Source organism: Ostrea edulis, chromosome 5 (genome assembly GCF_947568905.1).
Source record: "Ostrea edulis chromosome 5, xbOstEdul1.1, whole genome shotgun sequence".
NCBI lineage: Eukaryota > Metazoa > Mollusca > Bivalvia > Ostreida > Ostreidae > Ostrea > Ostrea edulis.
In genome coordinates this window covers 49,018,954-49,045,218 of record NC_079168.1, presented here as the reverse complement: position 1 = coordinate 49,045,218, position 26,265 = coordinate 49,018,954, and the positions used below count along the sequence as shown (strand labels likewise).

Here is a 26,265-nt window from a genome sequence, read left to right as displayed (position 1 = left end):
TCAGTGTATTAAAAGAACATTTCTTGTTATCTATTGAATTTTCATATTGGAACAAAATCTTGTTTATTTATTTATTACTAAATTGCAGGAAACTGTCTTCCTACCGCCTACTCCAGAGAAACACACACAATTTATGTGTGAGCAAGGGAAAGAATGTCATATCATTGTGTACACTACAGTTAATGACACCGCCCCATCAAAATGGTAAATAACAAGATACGCTATTCAATGTTTAGGAATAGTAAATGAAAGCTAAACCCTCTACTTGAAGGGTAAGATATTTCTACGTGTAAAAGCCATATCCGAGAGAAATATATATATATATATATATATATATATATATATATGGAAGGTAAAGATAACGAACAGTGATCAATCTCATATCTCCTATAAGAAATACAAAATAGAGAGTTGGGTAAACACGGATCCCTGGACATACCAGAAGCGGGATCAGGTGCCTAAGAGAAGTAAGCATCCGCTGTCGACCGGTCACACCGGCCACGAACCCTATATCTTGATCAGGTAAATGGAGTTATCCATAATCATAATCAGTGTGCCAAGAACGGCCTTACAATCCGTATGAAACACGTCAGACAGCATTTCACCCACTGATAGGTTGTATTGCCAAACTAAATCGTTATAACGACCATATAATTAGCGAAATGCTGACTTTGAACAAGACTGTTGAGACCCATGCAACATCAAATTGTTTGTCAGCAGCCTGCTTCGAATCAGTTGAGAGATATAAACACCATACACCATATGCAGGTGATAATGGAATATTACTACATAGATATGGAAAGTTGACGATGGAGAAGCTGAAATCATCCTATTTATCATAAAGTACCATATGGAAATAATAAGATATAATAATTGCAAACTGGTAATTCATGTTTATGGCAAATGGGACGACTTCATCTTCTTTCCCTACATATGAGTTAATGTCTTACAACCGAATCGATACGCAATATCATGTTCTGCATTTGATAATTTTCTGAATTGAGGCATTCCACTGACAAACAAGTTAATATTACAGGGGTTTCAACACCTCCGTTTAAAGTTAGTATTAAAGTATATGATATATGGTCGTTATAATGGTCTTATTTAAAAGTGCGTCCTGTCATTAGGTCGAAGGCTGCGTATTGTGTTTAATACATGTACCAATTGTTAGCCCTTTTAAATACTTATTTGACTAGAAATTTATCTGGATTACGATAGGGGCTCATGGTAAGTGTGCCTGCTCAGACGGGGATGCTTACTCCTCATAGGCACTTTATCGCATTTCTAGTGTTTCTAGAGGTCCGTGTATATGCTGTTCTCAGTTTTTTATGTCATAGAATATGTGAGATTGTTCGTTATCGTCACATTTTCCGTTTTAGAGAAGGTTTGTTTTAATTTTTAAGCTCGTAACAGTGAATTAACAAATCAAAACAGAAAGGGTTTAATGAAAATGGTTTCTATCAATTGATGGGAAATTCAACTTTAGAAATGTTTGTGTTATTCCAGTCAACAGGTGCTCGTGATAAATGCATTAGGAGCCATTACTTTCACGCCTCGACTTGGTAAAGGCAAATGTATTACAGATGTATCTATAACAAATACTAGTTCTGAAGGGATGCACAACCTATGTATAAAATCCTGGTACGTATACTTTAAGTTTTTATTAATCTGAGCGGTCGAATGTTCCACTTGTAAGTTATGTAACTTTGAATCACTCAATCGTGTATTGCACATCGCATGGCAAGTTTGGTTTCATGACGGCGATAGGATCAATGGTCACTTTAATTTTACTGCAGAAATAGGAGAACCTACAAACACATAATTATATTCTTTAGATTGAGATGTGAAGTTCACATAACATGTCGTTCACTATGTACTAACATGTGACGTATCAGTGCATGTTAAACGTGAAATACATTGAATGGTTCAGTGCAATAAATCAAAATTTCTGAAGTTATGTGCCCTCGTATTGAAAAATCTTGAAGAATAATTATGTAAGTGTTTGACTGTTTTTGTGGTGGAATGTGCCACTGGGTATATCAAATGTGAATCGTCATAAAAATTAGCAATTTCTATTTTGATAACAAAAACCTGTATCAAATGTTACATGGTTTTCTATAACAAATTGACAATAACATAAGTTCTCCGTGAAGGGAATTGTTGGACTTTATGATGAATGTTTTAACATTATTAGGGCTCATGGTGAATCCAGATGTTATTATGTCGACATTGTGCGGAACTTCAAAGGTTTGTTTTAAGTATACATTTTGCTTTGTTAACTGGGCTCATAGCCAATTCCGATATGTGTTTCGTTGTATCCGATGATCAAACTGTTCCTGGTACCATTTGATATCATTGATTAAAAGTATTACAAGACATTTGATTACGTAGAACTATGTACATTTCAAATTATATCTAGTACTACTCATTTAATCTCTCGGATAATTCAAGTTGTCTCAATCACATTTTGGTCTCAGTGCAGATATTTGTCCATTAAGCCATTAGACTGATGAACAACTTTTTCTTACAGATGATTGTAATACAAACCCCTGTTCAAACGGAGGACTCTGTACGACCAGCATCAACAGTACACTAACGTTTTCATGCTTATGTCCTCATGGATACAGTGGTAAAACTTGCGCAGAAGGTGTGTAATTTCAAGTGATTTTTCCGATCGTAGTTGACGTCTGACTAATGAAAAAGTGGAGATAACGAACAGTGAGGAGTAAACATATCCTGTCGACACACCCACCATGAGCACTTTATCTTGACAAGTTAAACGGAGCAACCTGTAGTCAAAATCACTCTGTAAAGAACGACCTAACAATTGGTATGAATCATGTTAGACAGTATTCGAGCTAATAAGAGGTCATAACAGCAAATAAAATCATTAGAATGACCACAGATTTGGTGAAATGCTGACTTTGAACGATACGCCTATAACATTAATCTATTTCTTAGTAGACTGCTTTTGGTTGTTAGTTGATCGTACACTGAACATGCTTTTGCGTATCGAACTAGTTGAGATACATAAACATATACCAGTGATAAGAGAATATTGTTACATAAATATGGGAAGCTGATGATGAAGAATCGGAAGTCATCCCCTTGTCATAAATTGTGTCGTTAATTTGTCGTTAACGTCTATGATCAATGAAATATCCAAATATGAAAGAGGCATGGCGACTGTGGTGTCTTTTATTTCGAGTTCACTGGGATATATCGAATCGACATATGAATGTTAACAGATAAAATGTCGATATATCTAGATGTCGAGTTGAAGGCCACAGGAAGATTTTTTTCTACTCATGCAGAAGGTTTTGAATGAATTCTGCCTTTCAAGAATACAAGAATAGGTCAGTTAATAAAGGAGCATAGTTTGTACCCATGGAAATCCCAATAGACTAAGTAGATATTCTCAATGAGGAACTCCAACATCATATTAGTATTAGTTTCAGGGTATTTTTGTGTATAATAAGAATACTGTTTAAGGTCGATCGATCCTCATGTGACTTATCAATAATAATGGTTAAAAGTGCAAAAACTGTATTAATTTCCATTCAATATAGTTAAATTTAATCAATAACCAAAGAAAATGTGTATGTTGCCACATTTTTAAAGATGTCAGACATAAAAAAAACAACAAAAAACGGAAGTATATGTTGACATCAGAAAATCACACATTTTCGTTGTACAGAATAATTAGAATAGATAAAAACTTGTTAAAATGACAAATTTTAAATGTCAACAGTTAAAAAAACCCTGTTAATTCATAAATATGTATAAATTAATTGTGGATATTAGGGAAATCATGCATAATAGACATGCAGTAGAAGAAATACCAGCATAGAAGTTATTGCCCTTGACAACATTTTTTTAATTATAAAGAATTCATTATCTCTAGAAAATATACACTTTTTCAATATCAATTGTTTACCAATTTTTTAATTTTATGCAGTGAATAAAATTCCTCTGAAAGATATATTTCTATCATGTGCAAAGTTTAATTTGATAAAGATTATGCAAAAACCTATGACATCACACGAGGATCGATTAACCTTAACAAAGTATCTGATTTACTTAGCTTAGTTATTAATTTACTAATTAGTAATGCTGGTGATAAAGTGGTAAAAATCATGTTTTAATGATGTCGATTTTCATTTTGAATTTTTCCAATATCGACACGAGCAATTTTAACCACATTTGTCATGAATAAAGGGAAAGTTCTCCAACCATTGTAACATATATTTGTATTCCCAAATGGGACCCATCGTAACGTTAGTCTAGTTTTGGCCATTTCTCGTCACGTTTCGTTAAAATAAACTTTTTTACTTTCTTCCTCTGAAATAATTGATATTCTGAAATTGAAACAATGTTTTCCAGGAGCATGTCCTGTCAGTTCTGTATGCAGAAATGGTGCATATTGTCATACAAACGGAACTAGCGAAATATGTGTCTGCAGAATTGGATATTGGGGAACAAAATGTGAAATCGGTATTTGGTTTATCCTTGATTTTTGCTTTCTGTGAATAGATAAATCAAATAAATGTATAAATGGACTTTGAAAACATGCCGTCTAGTTTAGATTTATTACATATTAAAGTAATACGAGATCTTTGTTTTGCTGTGTTAATTATTCGGTCACAATTTTTTTCAGAATCAGGGAAAAGCTCATTGAATGGGCAATCAATCGATCAGGTTTGAATATATTTTCAGTCATATGAATAAAAGTATTGTTTTTCGAGAGTTTGGTTTAATGATTAAAAGGTAAATGAATGAAGAATAGAGAGCTGGATAAATTTACCAAAAATACATTATACTTTGTCATTGTTGAATATTGACAGTGTCTTAAATAATCGATTATTTCTCAATCCATCTATCAATAAAGCACAATTCAAATAATTTGAATATATAACATTATCCCAGACTAAGACCATTACAAAGTGTTTTAAAATGTTTCTTGTTATTTCATCATTATACAATGTAGAAATAGAATAACTGAATGATTGTTTATTCAGTGTTTGAACATCCCATGCTTCTTCTGTAACTGACCAATTGCGATTTGTAGTTGCCTGTCGTCGTCTGTCATGAGTAAACATTAACTTTTGAACATAATGAACTTCTTTGAAGGTAGGTGGTCATCTTTCATCAAATATAATATAAAAATGCTTACTCCTCCTAGGCACCTGATCCCACCTCTGGTGTGTCCAGGGGTCCGTGTTTGCCCAACTATCTATTTTGTATTGCTTGTAGGAGTTAGGAGATTGATCACTGTTCGTTATCTTCACCCTTAGGAGAAAATAGAACTAAGATTGTGAACTCCATGGTTACTGCAACCCGTGGGCTTGAGTAAAAAAAACTTAAGAAATTATGAAATCGTTAGACATTTATTTCTTCACTCAGGAATACCTAGCAGACAAACTCTATGTTGAGTTATGATGACCAGTCGCAGTAGCTCAGTGGTAGAGCGTTCGCTTCGTAACCGGGAAGTCGTGAGTTAGAGGTCCGCTCGTCCCATGGCCGCGTCAAACCTAAGACATAAATATAGGTAGTGATGTAACTTTAAACCAAAGACTGGTTCATATAGTGAAAATGCCTTGTATCCTTAAACATGTTCTCTTTGACTCTTACACGTCAAAGAATGAAACCGTGTACATAGTAATAATGAGAAGATCAGCCTTTACCAAAATTGTGAAATACATGACCCAGAATTATGGGTTCTAGTGCTAGGCTTTATATTTTAACGTAGTAAAATATGTTATTTCTCAAAAAATGTTCTTGACCACTGAGCATGAAAAAGCAAACTAAGTTCATAGTATTAATGAAAAAAGAAGTTTCTACCAGAATTGTGAGGTCCTTATGTAAGTGGAAATGGTGCTAGGTCGGAGTGAAACTGAGTCAAGGATTCTGGTGCTAGGATGGGCCTTTATGGTGCATATACTGAAAATGCTTTAATTCTGCTTGAAGAAATATGCATGGCTATAAAAAGCATGGAACTATATACCAAAATTATGATATTCATGTCCCTGGTTACAGGGTGTGGCTTTATTGAGTATATAATGAAAATGCATCGCAATATTTTAAAAAATGTCTTTATTATTTCTATGAATTGTGATGAAAACTGTGTGCATTGTCATAAATAAAGCATGTAGCTGAGTTCCAAAATTAAGAAATTCTACTCTTGGACCAGGTCTTCATACTTTAAAGTGGGTCCCGACTGAATGTATGGTGAAAATACATCTTACATGTATCTTCGAAAATCGCCTTTTCTTCTTTGTATTGTGAATGAATTCTTTACCATGGTTATGGAGAGGATGTAATCGTGGAGGAAAATTGTGAAATTGCTTACTCTTTTTGGGTAAGAAATTTAAGCTCTAGCAGAGACTTAAATAGGAAAAAAGCTAATACAGTAAAAAATCTTCTTCACTTTGTTGTATTGTTACATAATACTTTATGCATGAATATGAAAAGTATGAAGAATTATACCATAATTGTGGAATTGATGCCTCCTAGACTAGTCACTGGGGCAATCGTCGATCAAATTTACAGTACGTGGGTTTTTCCCTAAATACTCTTCTACTTTAGGACATTAAAAAAAGCAAATATTCAAATCTAAGAAGAATCTGGCGTTTGAAAATATAATCAACATTTTGTTTTATTGAGCTGGCCATTGTAGAATTGTTGCATGTTACTCAGGTGTTCGTGGAAGCCTGTAGACCTCATGTTTTTACTAGTTTTCTCCCTTTGGTTTTCTTGTGTATTTAATAAAGGATTTATATTTTCTTTCAGGCAACGTTTACTGATTTGGCCCTTCCAGTAAATGTTACGTGTTATGTACAAACTTTATGTTATATTGTATTTGCCGTAACAGGCTCATCGGGTCAAAGGTAAGTGCAAATAAACCAGAGTATATTCATATTTCATACAGTATGTACATCTGTGTGAAAATCTCTTCATATAACTTCTTTCATGGACATATTTTATATTATCTTAGAACCAATGTCATTTGGACTTAAGAAAGATAAAAAAGTAATGAATTTCAAATTATAGAATCTCGTATTAGTAGGAAATATTTGTTAAAACCTGAGTGTTAATATGATGATCCTGAACCAATTTCAAGGAGACGGGAACTTGAAGTATAAAATTGTTTTCTGGGCTCTGGCATAGAATGTTTCATGAATGTCAAACATGTTACTGCAATGAAATATATATGTAGTAAATTTTGTCAATACCGGTTTATAATGCATTATTGCAGACTATTTTCAAAAATTTAGCATCATCATCTTTGAAACGATGAATGCAACTTGAAATATGCAATGGGGAATCAGTTCAGATATATTTTAGCGATAATATACTCCTTAACAAATATTGTACGTATTGCCTTTTTGAACAAAGACGTTGAAGTGCTAGTTTGTGGTTATGTTGATAGAGTTGTTCTGCTGTGATAAATCATACCAATGTATAAATGAGAACAAGGTATTCTGTGTTAAAGTGGTTCCATCCTCCTGTGACGTCATAAGATTTTTTTTCAAAATCAATGATTTATTTAGATTTATGTAAGGTATTACCATAAATTTTATCGGAGCTTTTCCAAAGGTTATTGTAAAACATCTTGTTAAACATAAAACATTTAAAAAGTCTAAGTTATAAATAAATAATCAATTATATATTTCAAAGCATTGAATCCAATGGCAATAGCTCTGTTTTTATTGAATCCTTTATCAAGTTCATTAAGTGATGGATTTTCTTTATTTATTACAGAAATTTAGAATAGGTTTGTAAAGAAACATTTTCATGAAATTATTATGAATACTATTCTATCATTTTAACCAGTTTTTGTGAAATTTTGATAATGTTGTTGAAGGAAAATTGCAATAATTTATTAGTTTCTAACTCTAATAAATTGAAATAAATACACATTTCAACCTTTTATCAGAGAATAATACGAGTTTGGAGTTACCTTAAAGGGTTACAAATGATATTTACTCGGTATTTTTTGTATTTTCATTTTTTTCCTTTCCCTTATTTTACATTTTAGCCCACATTTACAACAAGGGCATGTATCAGATGGAATAAAGATAGAGACAATCGGTGTAGAGAAACATTGGGCTTCTGGTTCTACTTACAAAGTCGTGATTGGTTTGAAAGGAGACAATGGTGGAGATAAACGTGTCTGTGTCCAAGTGACCAACAATAGCAGGTGATAAACAATCTGACCAAAGTGAAAATTTAGATTTAATGAATGCAAGAATTAACGTAATTTACGATAAAGATTAACCTTATTTAGCCTTATTGTAAATGTTCAGTTTAACTGGTTATAAGAATAGATTTTGCATAATAAAGTTATGGTTTTCACTTTTAGGATTCAAGAAACGTGTGTGAATGTGATCATGATTGAAAGTTAGTAACTTTGCCTTCTTACTACATTTGTATTGATGTATTATTTTATTTAAGTTCTAATGACACTATCAAATGTTTGCATGAAGAAAGAAGAATAACAACACGAAAATAATGTCTTTCTTGTGTGTTGACAGATATTTTCTGAGTATTGGTTACATAAAACGCGGGATTCACTATTTGTAAATGTTCACGGGTTATTTTTCTGAATTTATCAATCATTAGTCATACACAGTGACATACTACTTTTAGTGGCTCACCATGTGGTTTAGTTTTGAAAGCAAAATTTCATTTTCTCTGAACTCATATATTGGCTATTCCAATCCAAGTTTTCTAGCATCAGGAGAATGGAGTTGTTCCAAAACAAAATCCACATCAAAATCCAGTTGTTCCATTAAAGTTTTTGATAAAGTTTCCTGTGCTCGTTGACACTATTAACAAATCTTATGGTTCCTTTTTCGGTCAAAGAAAATTTTGATGGTATCAATAGGACTTCTGTGTTTCTATGAAATGCAATACTGACATTTAAGGAATAAACCTTTTCATAATTATCGATGTTAACCGTTATACGCAAGTTACCTTTTAACTATACATAAAACCCACATCTAAAAAGCATATAAAATGTCAAGTTTGTTTGTAAAATGGAGAGTATTGAAGCATGGTGTTTCCCGCGCTTACATACACCCATAACATTTTTTTTTGCTTTTAAAAAAAACATGTTTACGTACCATTTAAGAATTTTTCACTCATACAGAGACGTCGTTAGGTACCACATTTTTTGGCTGCTGCATGGCAGTAAAGACCGTAGCAGTGAGAGTTCTTTATCGTGCCAACGCCTACCTTGACACGAGATTCCTTTCTTAATGTCGTATGCAAACGACCCTTGACTTTTATTTCCAATGTTGGGCGTCTGTCGAAGAAACAATCACTCCCTTTTTTAAAACGTCTTAGGTCTATTGCGGCGCTGAAATCGAGAATTGAACCCTGAACCCCCCAGTTGCAAAGCAAGAGCCCTCACAACTGGGCTACCGTGACCAGTCTCCCTTAATTCAACAAGTTACACATCTATTCCTTAAATGATAATAACTTACTTTATAATTCAACTTCTTGACACCTTTATTTTCTTGAACTCATGTATAGTTTCATTTCATTTCAGACAAGAGTATCTTTCCTGTTTCAAAGGTAATTTTGTTATCTAAAAGTTATTCCTCCAATATTGCGGTGGGTTACATCGTTTACGGATTGCGTGTCTTTTTAGCTTACCTGAGCCGAAGGCTCAAGTGAGCTTTTTCTGATTAAAATTTGTCCGTTGTGCATCGTCGTTATTGTTGTCGTCGTTCAATTTTCACATTCTCATCTTCCTCTCCAGAACCACCTGGTCAATTTTAACCAAACTTGGTACAAAGCATTCTTGGGGATAGGTAATTCAAGTTTGTTCAAATGAAGGGCCACGCTCATCTTCTAGGGGAAATAATAGCGATATACTTATGTAGTATAGGAGAGAGGAGAAACTCTTTGGCTGGGCCGGGAATCGAACCCGAGACCCCTGCATTACCAGTCAGGTGCTCTAACCACTGAGCTATCCAGGCCGATATCCACGGTCCGTATAGCCCTAATTACTACATTCCTCCCTCCTCAAGATCAATTATAATTTTATAATCCAGACAGCTGCTTCTTCAATGATAATTGGAACTTGGAAATATTCATGAAAGGTGAAGATAACGAACAGTGATCAATCTCATAACTCCTACAAGCACTACAAAATAGATAGTTGGGCAAACACGTACCCCTGGACACACCAGAGGTGGGATCAGGTGCCTAGGAGGAGTAAGCATCCCTTGTCGACCATGCCTTGTGATCATTCATCCGAAAATTTAATAAATGCTAAAAATGGCTAAATAACCACTCTGACCCAAAGCACAACTACATAGAAGTTGATATCAAAAAAGTGCTGGAGTTGCTCATTGACAAAATATACATAGTTGTTTCCAAAATCAATAGCATAAGAAATTATGACCTTTCAACACTTTATGCTACCATTCCTCGCAACAGATTATAGACTAGTTTTACTAACATCATACAAAACTGGTTCTTAAGGTAGCTCATTCCACTAAATTTGTATTTGATGGCTCGTTAAAGGGCCTCTTATGAAGTATGATTTCACCATCGAAAGAGTGATACAAGCTCTCAAGTATTCTATATGATTCTTTTTTGTAATTTTTCCCGGAATGATAAAAAGGGTGATTAATTTGCAAATAAGACACTTTAGAGTACAAATAGCGCCTTGATTTGATGCATAATATGAATATTTAAGAAAACATGCAAAAACGACTCAGATGTTCGAATTTTTTAAATAAAAAAATATTTTTGAAAATTGAAAACGTTATCTGCTAATGTTTTTTTAAATCTACGGATAAAATCTTCAAAAAAACATGTCAATTAGAAAAAAGATATATTGGAGAAATATATTTTTAAAAAAAATTGAAATGTAATGGTCAAAATTCAGAAATATTGCGATTTTTCAAATTTGAACCAAGTCCTATCGGAATTATAAAAAAAAAATAGTCATAGAAAACATTGTAATAAAAAAAAAAACTACATTCCCTTGATCAATCTGATCAAAATTCAGATCTCTCAAATAGCGCACAGCGTTGTGTGCTATTTGAGAGATCTGTGTTTTAATCAGATTACAGTGATTATATCTGAAATTTGGTCATTTTGTTTCAATTTCTTTTTATATATATTTTTTTCGATATGTCTTTTTTCTAACTTACATGTTTTTGAAGATTTTTTCCGTAGATTTAAAAGATAATAACAAATAACGTTTTCAATTTTCATAAATGTTTTTTTCTAAAAATTTAGAACGTTTATATCTGAATATTGTAGGCATGTTTTATTAGATATTCATATCAATCACCAAATCACAGCGAAATTTGGACTCTAAAACTCTTATTTGCAAAAAAACATCTTTTATATCATTCCGGGAAAAATCACAAAAAATTCATCAGATAATTGAGAGCTTGCATCACTCTTTCGATGGTGAAATCATACTTCACAGGAGGTGTTTTAACGAGCCATTAGATAAAATTTTACTGTAATGATCTACCTTGAAGTAACAGAACTCTGAAATATTCAGATATCTAGTGATCAGTGATTTAAAAATATTTCTTTGTTAAAGATCAATCCGTTCCTAAGCTCACTAGCAGGTACTTGGAAGACGACACACACACATTCCTGTAGCAATACTCCATTATAACTGTAGATGCTGTCTCTCAACTGAAGAGATAAGCGAAAGCATGTTCTGCGTATGATCAATTTTTAAATCGAAGCAAGCTACCGACATTTAGGTTGATGTTACAGGGGTTTCAACAGTCTCGTTTAAAGTAAGTTTTTCGCAAATTCTATGGTCCTTATAACAATGAAAAAGTGTAGATAGCGAACAGTGATCTATCGCAGAAATTCTGTAAAGATTACAATAAAGAACACAAATTATGAGTAGGGCAAACGCGGACCCTGGAACACACCAGAGGTCAGGTGTCTTAGAGAAGTAAATGATGCAATTTGGAAATACAACCCGTCATTATGTCAAATGATGACTGACGTGTTACCCATACTAATTGTAATGCCGTTCTTTACGTACTGATTTTGACTACGGATTACTCCGCTTACCTGATCAAGAAATTCGGCTCATTGCGGGTGTTACAGTTCCATAGACAGTGTTACTCCTCTTAGGCACTTGATTCCATATCTGGTGTTTCAAAGGATCCATGTTTGTCCTACTCTCAATTTTCATTTGAAGCATTTCTTACACATAGAGATATATGTTTACCATAAATATATATCAAAACTGCACAACTGGAGAAGGAAAGGTACATTGCGTACATGGAAGATGATTGATTCATGAACGAATGGTATTGATAAATTTCCCTAAATAGCAAATGAATACGTATTCTTGCCCTTTGGAAAACACAGAATTCTATTTTGTTTAAAGAAAGACGAAGTAATTTATTTCATGAAAGAGATCCTATCCAATTCAGTTTCAGATAATTTGTTTAACATGTACACTCATTTGAAGTGCATGGCATCAAACATAGCGCAATTTCTAGTTCAAAAGCTAGCTTATAACTATTTTTCTTCCAGAAAAACAGTTTTATACAAGCAAAATCTTTCTATATATATATATATATACCCTTTTATCCATTGGATATCACTCATACAATATATTATTTGTATCCCAAAGTAGGTGTTTCTATGCCGCATTTTCGTGATGTGCATAGGAACTGAATCAGGATGACAGGATGACGGAATTACTAAAAAAAATTAAAAAAACCTGATGGAAGTGGTACAGATGTTGTTAAATTCTTCAAAATTTGAAAACAATGAATTTATATGTGAAGTAATTAGTTACGATCGAGGGAACAAACCTGTCATCTTCATTATTCTAGTTATAGTCTCCAAAAAAGTGAAACAGCCTGCAGCTTGGCATTGCATACAGCCCCTGATCATGTTTGTATCAATCGTAAAATAGTCCCAATGATCAAGGAATCAAAAATACATTGAAAGAAAAAAATCACATTAGGTGACGTTAACTGAAATCGTTTTTCTTAAAACTCAAAATAACCGTTTTATTGACCCCCCCCCCCCCTTGGCATAGCTGATTAAGTCTTAGTGTGTAAATCTTTATCTAGTGGATATCAACTTTCCAATTCCATACATCAAATGAACCCGGGATACGTCACATTCAACAGCACACAAAACGATTCCAACACTTAAAAAAATAGAAATGTAAGAAAAACAAGCACATCTAACAATGAAAGCTCCACGACCCTCCATGTCACAGAAAACTTAATAATTCTCTGAATGATGATATACATAGTGGAAAATTCATCGTCAACATTGAACATTCAAACGAAAACCGCATGTCATCTATGACACAGGTTCGGATGACTGACATATTCATGAATAATCACACAAGTTCAAAGTAAAACGTTCTCAAATGTAAATGCTTGTCTCATTTTGAAATGATCTTTTGATGAATTAAACATTGTGACAGTCAATAGTCTTTTTTATTTATATTTCCCAACGAACTATTTGTATCGGCGTAATGTTAACGTTACAGATGTAGTTCGAATTAAGGTAAACAAATCAGAATATTGTGTCAGTATTTTAGAAAGGTCTGTTAGGATAACATATGTGATAAAAAGAATATCCCATGGTTTGTGGTTGGATATGATCATTAACCAACTCTTTGAATATGATTCTTCTTTTCTAGAAGTAAATTTGTTTAAAGAATAACCATTTGATGTCAAAATACCTTACAATGCTGCACTGTGTATTGTTTATGGTATGATAAGTACGGTTCTACTTCATTTTGATCAAATTAAGAATAACAACTGAGTTATCTCGGAATTCGTACACAAAATTAAGTTCATTTTGAAATATAAATGCCCATTTTGGAGGGTAAATAGAGTTCTTATCAATAATGATAAAATGAGTTCCGGTACCTTTTTAGAATAACAAAAGAATCTAGTGGCCACATTACAGCATACTTTCTTTTGACACATTGTTTACTCTTGGAATTGAGATAAAGTTGTTCCGTTTCAGACTGAACCATATTTTGTCCAACCAACTCTACCAAACAACACAGAATTAAAATGTGCTACCCACCATCCTTGTCATATTCCACTTTGGACATCAAATGTGATAGGAAATTATCATTGGTATGATTATGACTGTAGTACATATTTTCTTTCAAATATACCAATTGCGTGTCTATTAAGCCGAGTTTATAATGGCCAATCTTTGAAAGATAATGTTTGAAATCCGAAAAAAAGATCTTTGAGGCGGATCGCTACACTAAAATTTTATTTTATGGCTTGTTAAAGCATCTCATATTAAGTATAGTTTTTCCATCAAAATTGTGAGAAAAGTTCTCAATTCTTTCATATGATTTTAATTTGTTTTTGTTTTTTCGGAATAATAATACAAATAAGACATTTCAGAATTCAAATTTTGCTGTGATTTGATGCATGACAAGAATATCCCATAAATCATACCTGGAAGACTCAGACGTTCCAATTTTTTTCAGATAAAAAGTATCTATAAAACTTAAAACTTAAAAACGTTTTCGTTAATATTTTTAATTCTACGGCAAAAATCTTCAAGAAAATAAACGTCGTCTTGTATGATATTTTTGTCTGTACTAGTTTACCCATAACAAAACTTTTGGAAATTTTTGAATTTAATTTGATTCACAAGTGACTGGAGAAAATACATGATCATGAATTAATCTATATGGAACAATGAAAGGTTCATCCTCAGTGTTGAATGTTTGGGTCAGGGACTCTTAATAATAATAATAATAAAGCCTTTGTTTATCCAGGATTACATATTTAGCGATAACGCTAGTTTTCAATATGGTCCTGCATATAACATACATATAGACAAATATCAGTAAAACAAACACAGATTAAAAGAAGAAGAATACATATAAACTTAAGAAATAATTATGAATGTAAGATAAATAGGAACAAAATGAAGCTTAAAAAGTATGGTGATAATCTCTAAGATAATTTCTCTTAAAACACGCAACACTTGTTGAGTTTCTTATATTTTGACTCAAGGCATTCCACACTGTGCTCCCTGAAATGCTGAAAGATCTTCTATAATATTCTGTTTTTGCCCTGGGTATATACAATATATTTGAATAAGAATTTCTAGTTTGCCTCTGACTGACTGCTGATACATATTTAAAAACATTTAAATAATCTGGCATTGAACCATGTAAAACTTTATACACTAAAATTACTTTTCTATAGACAAAGTAATCTGATAGAGGCAACCAGTTAAGTTCTGTAAACAACTTAAACTCTTCAAGACTAGTTATTCAACTTTCGGGTGAGATTTCCCCAGATAGTCATGATGAATTATAATAAATGCCTGAAATATTGTTTGTGTTGATGTATGTGATATTTGTTGCCATCAGCTGTGGCATTATCATTCTTTTCATCGAAGGAAATCAAACATTTTCATTTCTTTTGCTGTGATATAGTCCGTATGTAACAGCTGATAACACAGAGGAGGATGGATTATACGTGTTTAACGTAACCGGACATTCCAACCAATGTGAAGTTGATGCTAGCATATTTTCGCATCAGGAAGAGAGCTATCGAATTTGCTTTACAGCTTGGACAGAGGAGCTGTAATATCAATTTTTTTGTTACTAATTTTATATATTAATGTCAATGCATCCACATCACTATAGTGACAGAGATATTTTACTTATCAAATTCTAATATTAAAATATAGATTAATAACTGGAAAAATATCGTGGTAGTAGTTTGGCCTACCCATTTGCTCATTTACATTACATGTATAATTCTCTGTGACTGGAATAAATAGGTTTTCTAATTAACCCTATTGTAGCCTTTGCTATGTACTATGTTGTAGAATCCGTACTAGACGGAAAGGAGAACGACGATGCTTCCAAATTGCATTTGTGTCGTCATTGGCAGGTAAGTTCTAATTTTCTGTGCCCAATTCAAATTCAAAAGTAACCTTTTCATTCTCTTGCAAACAACTATAATAGATCAAGATGTTTTAAAATGGTATTAAGATTAGTTTAGTAGTCTTTTTTCAAAATTGTTAGCAAGTCCATGCAGCGGTAGAGTTTGTCAAAATGGCGGCTTTTGTGACAGCAGTTCGAATTCGGCAAATTGTATTTGTCCTATAGGATTTTCCGGAAATAACTGTGAGATATGTAAGTATGGCTATAATTATTACTCCTCCTAGCATTTAAGCAACATTCTTCGTCATAAAAGGGTTCACTCGTGTATTCCAACTTATTTCAAGTCTACACCCTGTATTTCCTACAGCTATACTTTTACTATTGCATCCAAACTTTTTAATTATAAACAAACATTGCAGTACCTAGATATAGACCATCTTATACGTAATCTACCAACGTGTTCCTGTTCTTCATCTTCGTTCAACTATAGTCCAGCTGGACATGTCATTACTGGTGATGTTGATATAGTTGAAAACGAGGACCTCAAATCACTTATTCTAAAGGGTTCTAAATACAGAGAACCTCGATCTTTTAATTGGCGATAGAACTCCATCTCTATTATGAATTCTGTCGAGGATTACGCCAGACGATGGGCTAAATATGAAAATGAAGAACTTGATACATTGTCCGAATGGCTTAAAAGCATAATAGAAATATTAAAATCCCGCATTAGACATATTAAAACAAAAGTACGTACCATCTATCCTTCTGTGTTTAGTAAACCAGAAGTGATAAAAGAATTAGATGATTCCATGAGGAATATGTTTTGGTTCCAGCTGACAAAGCTAGTAACAACATTGTCTTTGTTTGTAAGACTCATTATTACAACTGTATTTTAAACGAACTTCGCATTAATTCCACTTTTGGTAATCGTACTTATACTCCAACTGCCCTTTCAAAATATGAAATTCTTCAAAATCATGCTTCAGTTTTAGACACATTTAATATCCCAGTCAATGGGTCGAATGACTATGAGTTACCATACCTATACTGGATTCCTAAACTACATAAAAACCCTTATAAACAAAGATACATTGCTGGATCCAGTAAGTGTTCTACCAAGTCCCTATATTTGCTCCAGATAAGAATATTAACAGCTGTGACGGAGAAACTTTAAACTTACTGTACGACTACATATGCCAGAAGTGGTGTTAATCAAATGTGGATTCCAAAAAATTCTAAAGAACTTTTAGTAAACTTGAAATCGCACAATTTCCCCCAAATCAATAACATCAAAACCTATGACTTTCCAACACTATACACGACCATTCCTCACGATAAATTAAAGACTAGACTTTTTGACATCATAGACAGTTGATTCTTCAACAAAAACGGAAAACGGAAATATTCATATCTAGTGATCAGTCATTCAAAAACTTACTTTGTTAAACACCACTCTGATTCCACTCACAAGTACGCTGAATTTGAAATAAAAAATATGCTAAAGTTCCTCATTGACAATATCTTTGTGGTCTTTGGTGATCATGTTTTCCAATTCTGTTGAAAATTCCCATGGCCACGATTTGTCCTCCTTTATTAGCTGACCTGTTTTTATATTCATATGAAGCACAATTTATTCAAAAACTTATATGCGAGAAGAAGAAATCTCTTGCTGTGGCCTTCAATTCGACATTTAGATATATCGACGACGTTTTGTCTATAACAATGATAACTTTCATTCATATGTCGATTCGATATATCCCTGTGAGCTCGAAATAAAAGACACCACAAAGTCGTCCACTTCTGCTTCATACTTAGATATTTTATTGAAAGTAGACATTAACGGCAAACTGACAACTCAACTATATGACAAACGGGATGATTTCAGCTTCTCCATCGTCAACTTCCCATATTTATGTAGCAATATTCCATTATCACCTGCATATGGTGTTTATATCTCTCAACTGATTCGATACGCAAGAGCTTGTTCTGCGTATAGAAGTTTTTAAATCGAGGCAAACTGCTGACAAACAAGTTGATGGTACAGGGGTTTCAACAGTCTCGATTGAAATCAGCATTTCGCAAATTCTACGGTCGCTATAACGATCTAGTTCGCCAATACAACATATCATTGGGTCAAATGCTGTTTGACATGTTTCATACCTATTGTTCGACACCCTGATTTTGACTACGGATAACTCCGTTTACCTGATCGGGACATAGGGCTCACGGTGGGTGTGATCGGTCGACAGGGGATATTATTTCGGATTTCAAACAATTCGGTTGAGCATCACTGAAGAGACATTATTTGTTGAAATGCGCATCTGGTGTATCAAAATTGGTACCGTATAAGTTTTACATTACTCCTCCTAGGCACCTGATCCCACCCCTGGTGTGTCCAGGGGTCCGTGTTTGCTCAACTATCTATTTTGTATGGCTTATAGGAGTTATGAGAATGCTCACTGTTCGTTATCTTCGCCTTTCATTTACTTAGTATTGTTGTTAATATAGGAGTAATCTGATTGATTTCCTCAGTTATATTAACACCAGTGTTGTGGTATAGCATGTTCCAGCTGTCAAGTATTTTAGTTGAAAACCGAAGAAAATTTATGTCTGTTGCAAAATTAGAACCCTTTTCACCTAAGTATCTATTCTTTTTTTATTTTAGCACCAGGGAATACGCAGAGCATATCAAAAACCCCGGTAAGAGTATAATGTATTTCATTTTCTAAAACCTTTATAATGTGAAAATCGTGATGAAAAACTGATTATTTCTGTAGACACTCTTGATCTGATAGAACCGTTGGTCAATAAGACGAATTATACAGCACAATCATGTAGATCGAAAAGTATGTTCATCCATTAATTCTAATGTCTGTCACAAATAAAGAAAAATGGAATATATTTTTTATGGATAATGTGATTTTAACGTCATTCAGATGATTCCATACATCAATATCATTATAGCCGCGTTAATCATATTAGGGAAAGGAAGTTCTACTGAACATATTTAAAACATTTTGGATGAGTAGCAGTATTTCTCATAAGGCCAGTATTTTATAATTTTAAAATTTACAAGACCTGTTCCTAAAATTATTGATTTTCGGAAAAGAAATAGAACTGAGATCCCCTTCAAATTTATGATTTTATGCTTGTAAACTTAAACATTAAAACATGCTGGGATAATTGATGTGTTTGTTATATAACATATACCATTTGTGTACATGCGGTGTAAAATTTCTATTGAACCATTTGAATCGTATATCCACTGTTTGAAATTTCACCATGTATCTACTCATAGATGGAATGTAAGAGACTACATAAAAACCCTTACAAACAAAGATACATTGCTGGATCCAGTAAGTGCTCTACAAAGCCCCTATCTTTGCTCCTCACGAAAATGTTAACAGCTGTGAAGGAGAAACTTCAAACTTACTGTGCGACTACATATGCCAGAAGTGGTGTTAATCAAATGTGGATTCCAAAAAATTCTAAAGAACTTTTAGTAAACTTGAAATCACAGAATTTTCCCCAAATCAATAGCATTAAAACCTATGACTTTTCAACACTATACACGACCATTCCTCACGATAAATTAAAGACTAGACTTTTTGACATGATAGACAGTTGCTTCTTCAACAAAAACGGAAAACAGAAATATTCATATCTAGTGATCAGTCATTCAAAAACTTACTTTGTTAAACACCACTCTGATTCCACGCACAAGTACTCTGAAGTTGAAATAAAAAATATGCTAGAGTTCCTCATTGACAATATCTTCGTGGTCTTTGGTGATCAGGTCTTCCAACAGTCTGTTGGAATTCCCATGGGCACGAATTGTGCTCCTTTGTTAGCTGACCTGTTTTTATATTCATATGAAGCACAATTTATTCAAAAACTTCTACGTGAGAAGAAAAAAATATCTCGCTGTGACCTTCAATTCGACATTTAGATATATCGATGACGTTTTGTCTATTAACAATGATAGCTTTCATTCATATGTCGATTTGATATATCCCTGTGAGCTCGAAATAAAGGACACCACAGAGTCGTCCACTTCTGCTTCATACTTAGATATTTTATTGAAAGTAGACATTAACGGCAAACTAACAACTCAACTGTATGACAAACGGGATGATTTCAGCTTCTCCATCGTCAACTTCCCACATTTATGTAGCAATATTCCATTATCACCTGCATATGGTCTTTATATATCTCAACTGATTCGATATGCAAGAGCTTGTTCTGGGTATAGTCAGTTTTTAAATCGAGGTAAGCTACTGACAAACAAGTTGATGGTACAGGGATTTCAACAGTCTCGATTGAAGTCAGCATTTCGCAAATTCTATGGTCGTTATAACGATCTAGTTCGTCAATACATCCTCGCATTGGGTCAAATGCTGTCTGACGTGTTTCATACCGATTGTTAAGCCGTTCTTGGCACACTGATTTTGACTGCGGATAACTCCGTTTACCTGATCAGGATATGGGGCTCACGGCGGGTGTGACCGGTCAACAGGGGATGCTTACTCCTCCTAGGCACCCGATCCCACCTCTGGTGTGTCCAGGGGTCCGTGTTTGCCCAACTATCTATTTTGTATTGCTTATAGGAGTTATGAGATTGATCACTGTTCGTTATCTTCACCTTGCATGAATATGCATGGATTAAAAACAGTTTTCTATTTTTTTTTTTATTGAACAGGTAGCTGTTAATGAGCTATACGTATATTTCATTTTAAGGTATTGAGTGACCTGGCGATTCCGAAGAGATTTTCTTGTAAAGTATCTCAAATGTGTGACATACCATTCAGCATACGTCAGACGACTGAAAGGTAGATTTAAACCAACTTCTTATCTAGGTACATCATGAATATTGTTATCACTCAGAAACTTTTCATTTTGAAAATCAATATATTACATATATGTAGAATTTTAGGACAGTTACTCAAAGTAAGAATATTGAAATGAAGTGTAGATATAACTGTAGGATCTTTATATTTATTATATATTACTGGCAAAGGGATACTTCTTACTAAGGTCCATAACATGTTCCCTCTATAAAAAAAAAAAAACCTGTACGAAGTGATCATCGCTACAGAAACACTTCCGTGTAAATGTTTAAAGCATTCCGATTGTTGTACATTGTAGACCAGAATTCCATCTATCCAGCCGTGAAGATCTTGCTGTATATGGTCCATTCATACAGAAAGACCTGACGTTTTCTAACACATCAGTTGGTTACTTCCGAGTACTTCCACTGACGCCAGGAAATCATACCGCTTGTCTTAAACTCCAGGTCTCGGACAGGTAAGTACCAGAAAATCACACCCCTTGTCTTAAACTCCAGGTCTCGGACAGGTAAGTACCAGGAAATCATACCACTTGTCCTTAGGTTCAAGGGCAGAGACCGGTAAATACTAGAAAATTACATCGCTTGTCTTTAAGCTCTAGAACACAGGTCGGTAAGTACTAGAATATTACACTGCTTGTCCTTAAGCTCTATATAGCACAGGCAGGTAAGTACCACAAAATCCCATCGCATGTCTTAAACTTTAGATTCCAGACAGAGAATTTTTCCCGACACATCGAATCTAATTTGTAATTATGTTTGAAGAAGATATGTCTCAACATTGAATTAAGTGTTGTTATCATAATCGTATGTACAAACGATATTTCAATTATTCTTGGTTATTTCATTTATGTTATAGAAATGAAGAGGACACATTCTGTGTAATTGTTGAATCTCAACAAGATGGTATGTAAAACGCATAGTACCTTATTGCACTGCAGTATTTGAAATACACACATTTTTTATATCATTGTTACATGTACTATTGCTGTCCGTCAGATCTTGTTTATTCTCTATTCTTATATGTATTCTATCGTGTTTGGATAATATTGATGTTTATCTACAGGTACTAATGGCCAGAGAATCAACCAAAACACGGTAATTTTCAATTAATGCAATTAAGTTTATGAGAAAAGAAAAATAGATTTATGAAGTAATAAAGGTATTCTCTACATGAAATAGCCTCATTTCATCTTACCCACCCTGCCTGATGGCTCGGAAATGGTGTGTTTACCAGGCACAACTTGCCATTGTCCCTTGTACATATCAAATGGAATACAAGACGGCTGGTAAGTTTCTTCCTTTCAACATAACTATCTGATTTGAACATATCTTATTACACAAATATACAAAAGGAAAATAAACAAGTTCGTAGCATGCGAGTTCTCCTAATGTTCTCATAGAAATTGTCATAAAGTTACACACAGAATAATTATTTAATGATGAAATACTATTTATATTATGACATTAGTAGATTGAATTATCTACTGTACAGACAAACTGTAAGGAATTCTGCATGTACGTAACATGTGGGTATGATTTAATTCAGAAGTGATAGATTCTATAGTATTTAATAAAACTTACATAATGACATATTTGATTATGAAAAAGGGATCTCTAGTCGGTTTAAATTGTAAATGTCAGGATAAGTCATGAAATTGAGATTTTCTTCTCAGGGTGTCTTAAAGTAGGGGTTCTTCAGTGACCAGCCTGTGATTGCGTACCTCTGTGTGTCCATGTCATACAATTAAAATCTATATTACATACATACACTTTGTTACATATTTTGCCCATATAATGGATGGATAGAATGTTTGTAGTTCTAGTGTTACAGTGATTGGGAATTCAACTTTTCTTCACATTTTCCCTCCAACGACCATTGACGCAGAGAATTGCATAGTGGATGTTGCAATCTCCTCACCATTGAATCAAACAGAAAGAGATTACATGTGTTTTGACCTTTCAACTGCAACGTGCGTATTTCTTACAAGTGTTGATTAAGCCATCCATGAATTACACTCTCTAAGTTTAACATCCATACTAATATCTAACAAACTTAAAAACTAATTTATAAAGGTTACAGATAAGTTTGGAACAGAAAACTATGACATACATTGAAATATATTTCTAGGATTCCAGGAGAAAGGAGGTGTTTTACAATTAGTTATGAACAAGGTAAGAAATAGTATTTATCTACATATACGCCCCACACTCAACTGCGTCTTATATTGTATTTTGGGTATGTGTTGCCAGAAGACAATTAAAAACTTTCAGATATTCTATAATGCGTAGAGGTGGTCCTTTGTTAGATATGCCGCATGCATGAAAATGCAATTTTGAAAAGAAATTACAGTGGTGAAAGGTATACTGTGTTTGTTAATTTTATCAAAGAAAGAAATATTTCAGTAAATTTGTTATTTTGAAGAAAAGGCCTTACAAACTGAACTTTTATTTTTCCTTTAGTATCTGGATCGCAGATGACGCTACCATGCGAGAAGTCTTGCGGATCAGGATCTAATGGACCCACACAGTGCACGTGCACCGTCTTATCTTCTGCAGATGGTTGCTCTAGTAAGGAGGCTCTCGTCCGTATCGCCTTCCCATAGATAGTACCTGTAAAATCAAAGGACGGACACTGACAATTTTTTTTCTTCTACCTTCTTAGTATATAGTCAGAGAAAATAAAAGCCATGTATGCATTAAATGATTTTTCTTGCTTGTCATATTGTTAAGAACTTGTAAAAGACCCAGTATGAAAAGGTGATGGTAACGAACTATGATCAACCTCATGGCTCCTATAAAAATGCAAAATTAAGAGTAGGACTATAATAGACCCCTGAACACACAAAAGGTGGGATCAGGTTCCCAGGAGGAGTTAGCATCCCCTATTTATCAAAAAATATGGCCATGCCTTTTCAAAGACTGAGACGTCGAAAATGGAAAGTGACTGCTCCTTCGTCAAATGCTCAGTATTTAGAAATAAGGGTCGCGAGTCTTTTCGATGCGCCCTTAACAACAGTGGTTCTGTGTCACTGCATATATTGGCACGATAAAGAATCATCATTGCCACGGTCGTCTGCATAAAGCAAATGTTTTAATTTGTGGCACTTTTCTTAAAGCTGGTGATGTCTCTTTATGGGCGAACACTTTTCGAAGGGATGTAAAACGATGAGCAACCATGCATGAATTTTATTGAAAGATATTAACAGCAAACTAACAATTCAACTTTATGACGAACGGGATGATTTCAACTTCTCCATTGTCAACTTCCCATAGTTATGTAGCAATATTCCATTATCACCTGCATATGGTGTTTATATCTCTCAACTGATTTAATACGCAAGAGCTTGTTCTGCGTATAGAAGTTTCTAAATCGAGGCAAGCTAATGACAAACAAGTTGATGGTACAGGGGTTTCAACAGTCTCGTTTAAAGTCAACATTTCGCAAATTCTATGGTCGTTGTAACGATCTAGTTTGCCAATACAACCTATCACTGGGTCAAATGCTCTCTGACGTGTTTCATACTGATCGTTTGGGCGTTTGTGGCACACTAATTTTGACTACGGATAACTCGTTTACCTGATCAAGATATAGGGCTCATGGCGGGTGTGACCGGTCGACAGGGGATGCTTACTCCTCCTATGCACCTGATCCCAAGTCTGGTGTGTCCAGGGGTCCGTGTTTGCCCAACTATCTATTTTGTATTGCTTGTGGGGTTTATGAGATTGATCACTGTTCGTTATCTCCACCTTTCATGAAAGAAAAGCGTTTTACGTACTTGCACACGCGCATACAAGCAACACAATAGTTGTCATGAATATAGAGGTCAATATTATCTCAGAAGGAATGAGATATCTATATATATGGGGTAGTAAACTTCCTCCCTAGAATAAACAAAATTGATAGGCAAGTTCTTGACGCACTTTGAAAGGTCTATGTAACTTTCGAAAATTCAAACTGGCGGCCTATTATTTATCGATATGGCAAACCAACAAAAAATATATGTCAATACTGCGGCTATCTTGTACCACCGATCGTTCAGATTTTTTTTTACTTGCATCAAAGATGCATCGGATTTTATACAAAAAGATTGAATCCTTAACAAATATAATACATTCTAGTCAGTGTTGATGATACGAGCATGTACACTTTCGTGAAAAGCGAAGATAACAAACAGTGATCAATCTCTTACACAAGGTAAAAGGTGAGATCAGGTGCCAAGAAGAAGTATGCATCCTCTCTTCATCGCTCATACCCGCCGTGGACCCTCTATCTTGATGAAGTAAAAGGATTCAAAATCAGTATGTAAACACGTCAGACATCATTCGACCTAATGACGGCTGTATTTGCAAGTTAGGTTAATTTAATGACCATAGACTTTGCGAATCCCTAAAAACTTTAAAACGTTAAATCGAATTAGCTGAGAGACAAACACCATACACATGTGATAATGGAATATTGGTACATAAATATGGAAAGTTAACGATGGAGAAGCTGAAGGCATCCCGTTTGTCATAAATATCCAATACATCAAAGCGGTGGGCTAGAGGTTAGAGCGTTCTCCCCGCATGCGGCAGGCCGAGGTTCGAATCCCGGCCGCGACAGACATTAGTCGTTAAAAAATGGTAGTGACAGTTCCATCGCCAAACGCTTGGCATCAGGTGTGAATGCCACGGGTCCTCAGAGATGACCTTAAAAACGGATGACCCGTGTCACAGTAGGTGTGGTACGCTAAAGAACCATCACTGCTCAATGGCCGTAAGCGCCAAGCAAAGGCCTAAATTTGAAACCCTTCACCGGTCTTGGTGAAAAGTTTTCGAGAGAGACGTTAAGCAAGATACAACCAATCATCAATAACCTTCATAGATACAAATGGGACAAGTTATCATAAGTGCACAAAGTGGACAAAATCAGATGAAGCTGTGAGTTTTCAGTTCGTGTCGGTCTTTAATGAATGTATCAAGGTATGCTCGGTCACGGGTATAGTGGGGAAATATGTTAGAAATTTTTTATGTAAAGGGGTGTTGCATCGAAGCGGGAACTTTTCTTAAGCGGAGCTCCGTGCCAGCACTCGTGACGTAGAACTTACATTCATCCATATATATATACTCTTATTGCGAATTTACCATTTAAATACCTGTAGGATTCCCCAGTACTAAGGACAAGCCTAATACATTTTATGTGTGAATACATTACATGTAGTCTAAACATAATTTTTGAAATCGTGAAAATCAAATTATCTTTTTTTTCTTCTGAGTATACGGTTACATGTTACGAGTGTATCAAATATTTAATACTCTATACTACTACAGTCTAAAAACTCTAATACTCGTATGTATTATGTTCTACAACCAACAGTTGGCAACTGTACATGACTCTGACCACAAAACAAAATATGGGAAGTTTAATACGCATTAATTAAGTTCAACATAATTCGAAGTACATGCACCTGTAAAAATGTATTCACCATAGCAATTTGCTACTGGAACACATACATGTATCATCTTCACT

General features: G+C 34.2%; 1 protein-coding gene and 1 non-coding gene across 2 annotated transcripts in view; one reads left to right on the top strand and one right to left on the bottom strand.

The window, feature by feature from the left end:
* LOC125649402 (uncharacterized) overlaps positions 1-23,461 on the top strand; it is a 91,456-nt gene extending 67,995 nt beyond the window's left edge. Inside the window, exons 23-45 of the mRNA XM_056164686.1 lie at positions 89-204; positions 1,507-1,641; positions 2,195-2,247; positions 2,531-2,647; positions 4,384-4,494; positions 4,658-4,698; positions 6,790-6,887; positions 8,039-8,200; positions 8,363-8,400; positions 9,554-9,579; positions 14,002-14,117; positions 15,449-15,598; positions 15,847-15,911; positions 16,046-16,156; positions 18,573-18,607; positions 20,645-20,736; positions 21,053-21,211; positions 21,613-21,659; positions 21,820-21,851; positions 21,936-22,042; positions 22,574-22,726; positions 22,885-22,928; positions 23,217-23,461. Coding sequence (XP_056020661.1) covers positions 89-204; positions 1,507-1,641; positions 2,195-2,247; positions 2,531-2,647; positions 4,384-4,494; positions 4,658-4,698; positions 6,790-6,887; positions 8,039-8,200; positions 8,363-8,400; positions 9,554-9,579; positions 14,002-14,117; positions 15,449-15,598; positions 15,847-15,911; positions 16,046-16,156; positions 18,573-18,607; positions 20,645-20,736; positions 21,053-21,211; positions 21,613-21,659; positions 21,820-21,851; positions 21,936-22,042; positions 22,574-22,726; positions 22,885-22,928; positions 23,217-23,359 — 2,151 coding nt within the window. The 3' untranslated portion in view covers positions 23,360-23,461. The remainder of the gene's footprint in view (positions 1-88; positions 205-1,506; positions 1,642-2,194; positions 2,248-2,530; positions 2,648-4,383; positions 4,495-4,657; positions 4,699-6,789; positions 6,888-8,038; positions 8,201-8,362; positions 8,401-9,553; positions 9,580-14,001; positions 14,118-15,448; positions 15,599-15,846; positions 15,912-16,045; positions 16,157-18,572; positions 18,608-20,644; positions 20,737-21,052; positions 21,212-21,612; positions 21,660-21,819; positions 21,852-21,935; positions 22,043-22,573; positions 22,727-22,884; positions 22,929-23,216) is intronic.
* Trnat-ggu (transfer RNA threonine (anticodon GGU)) lies at positions 9,914-9,987 on the bottom strand. Its single transcript has one exon. It is a non-coding gene; the product is annotated as a tRNA-Thr (tRNA).
* Positions 23,462-26,265: the final 2,804 nt, after the last annotated feature.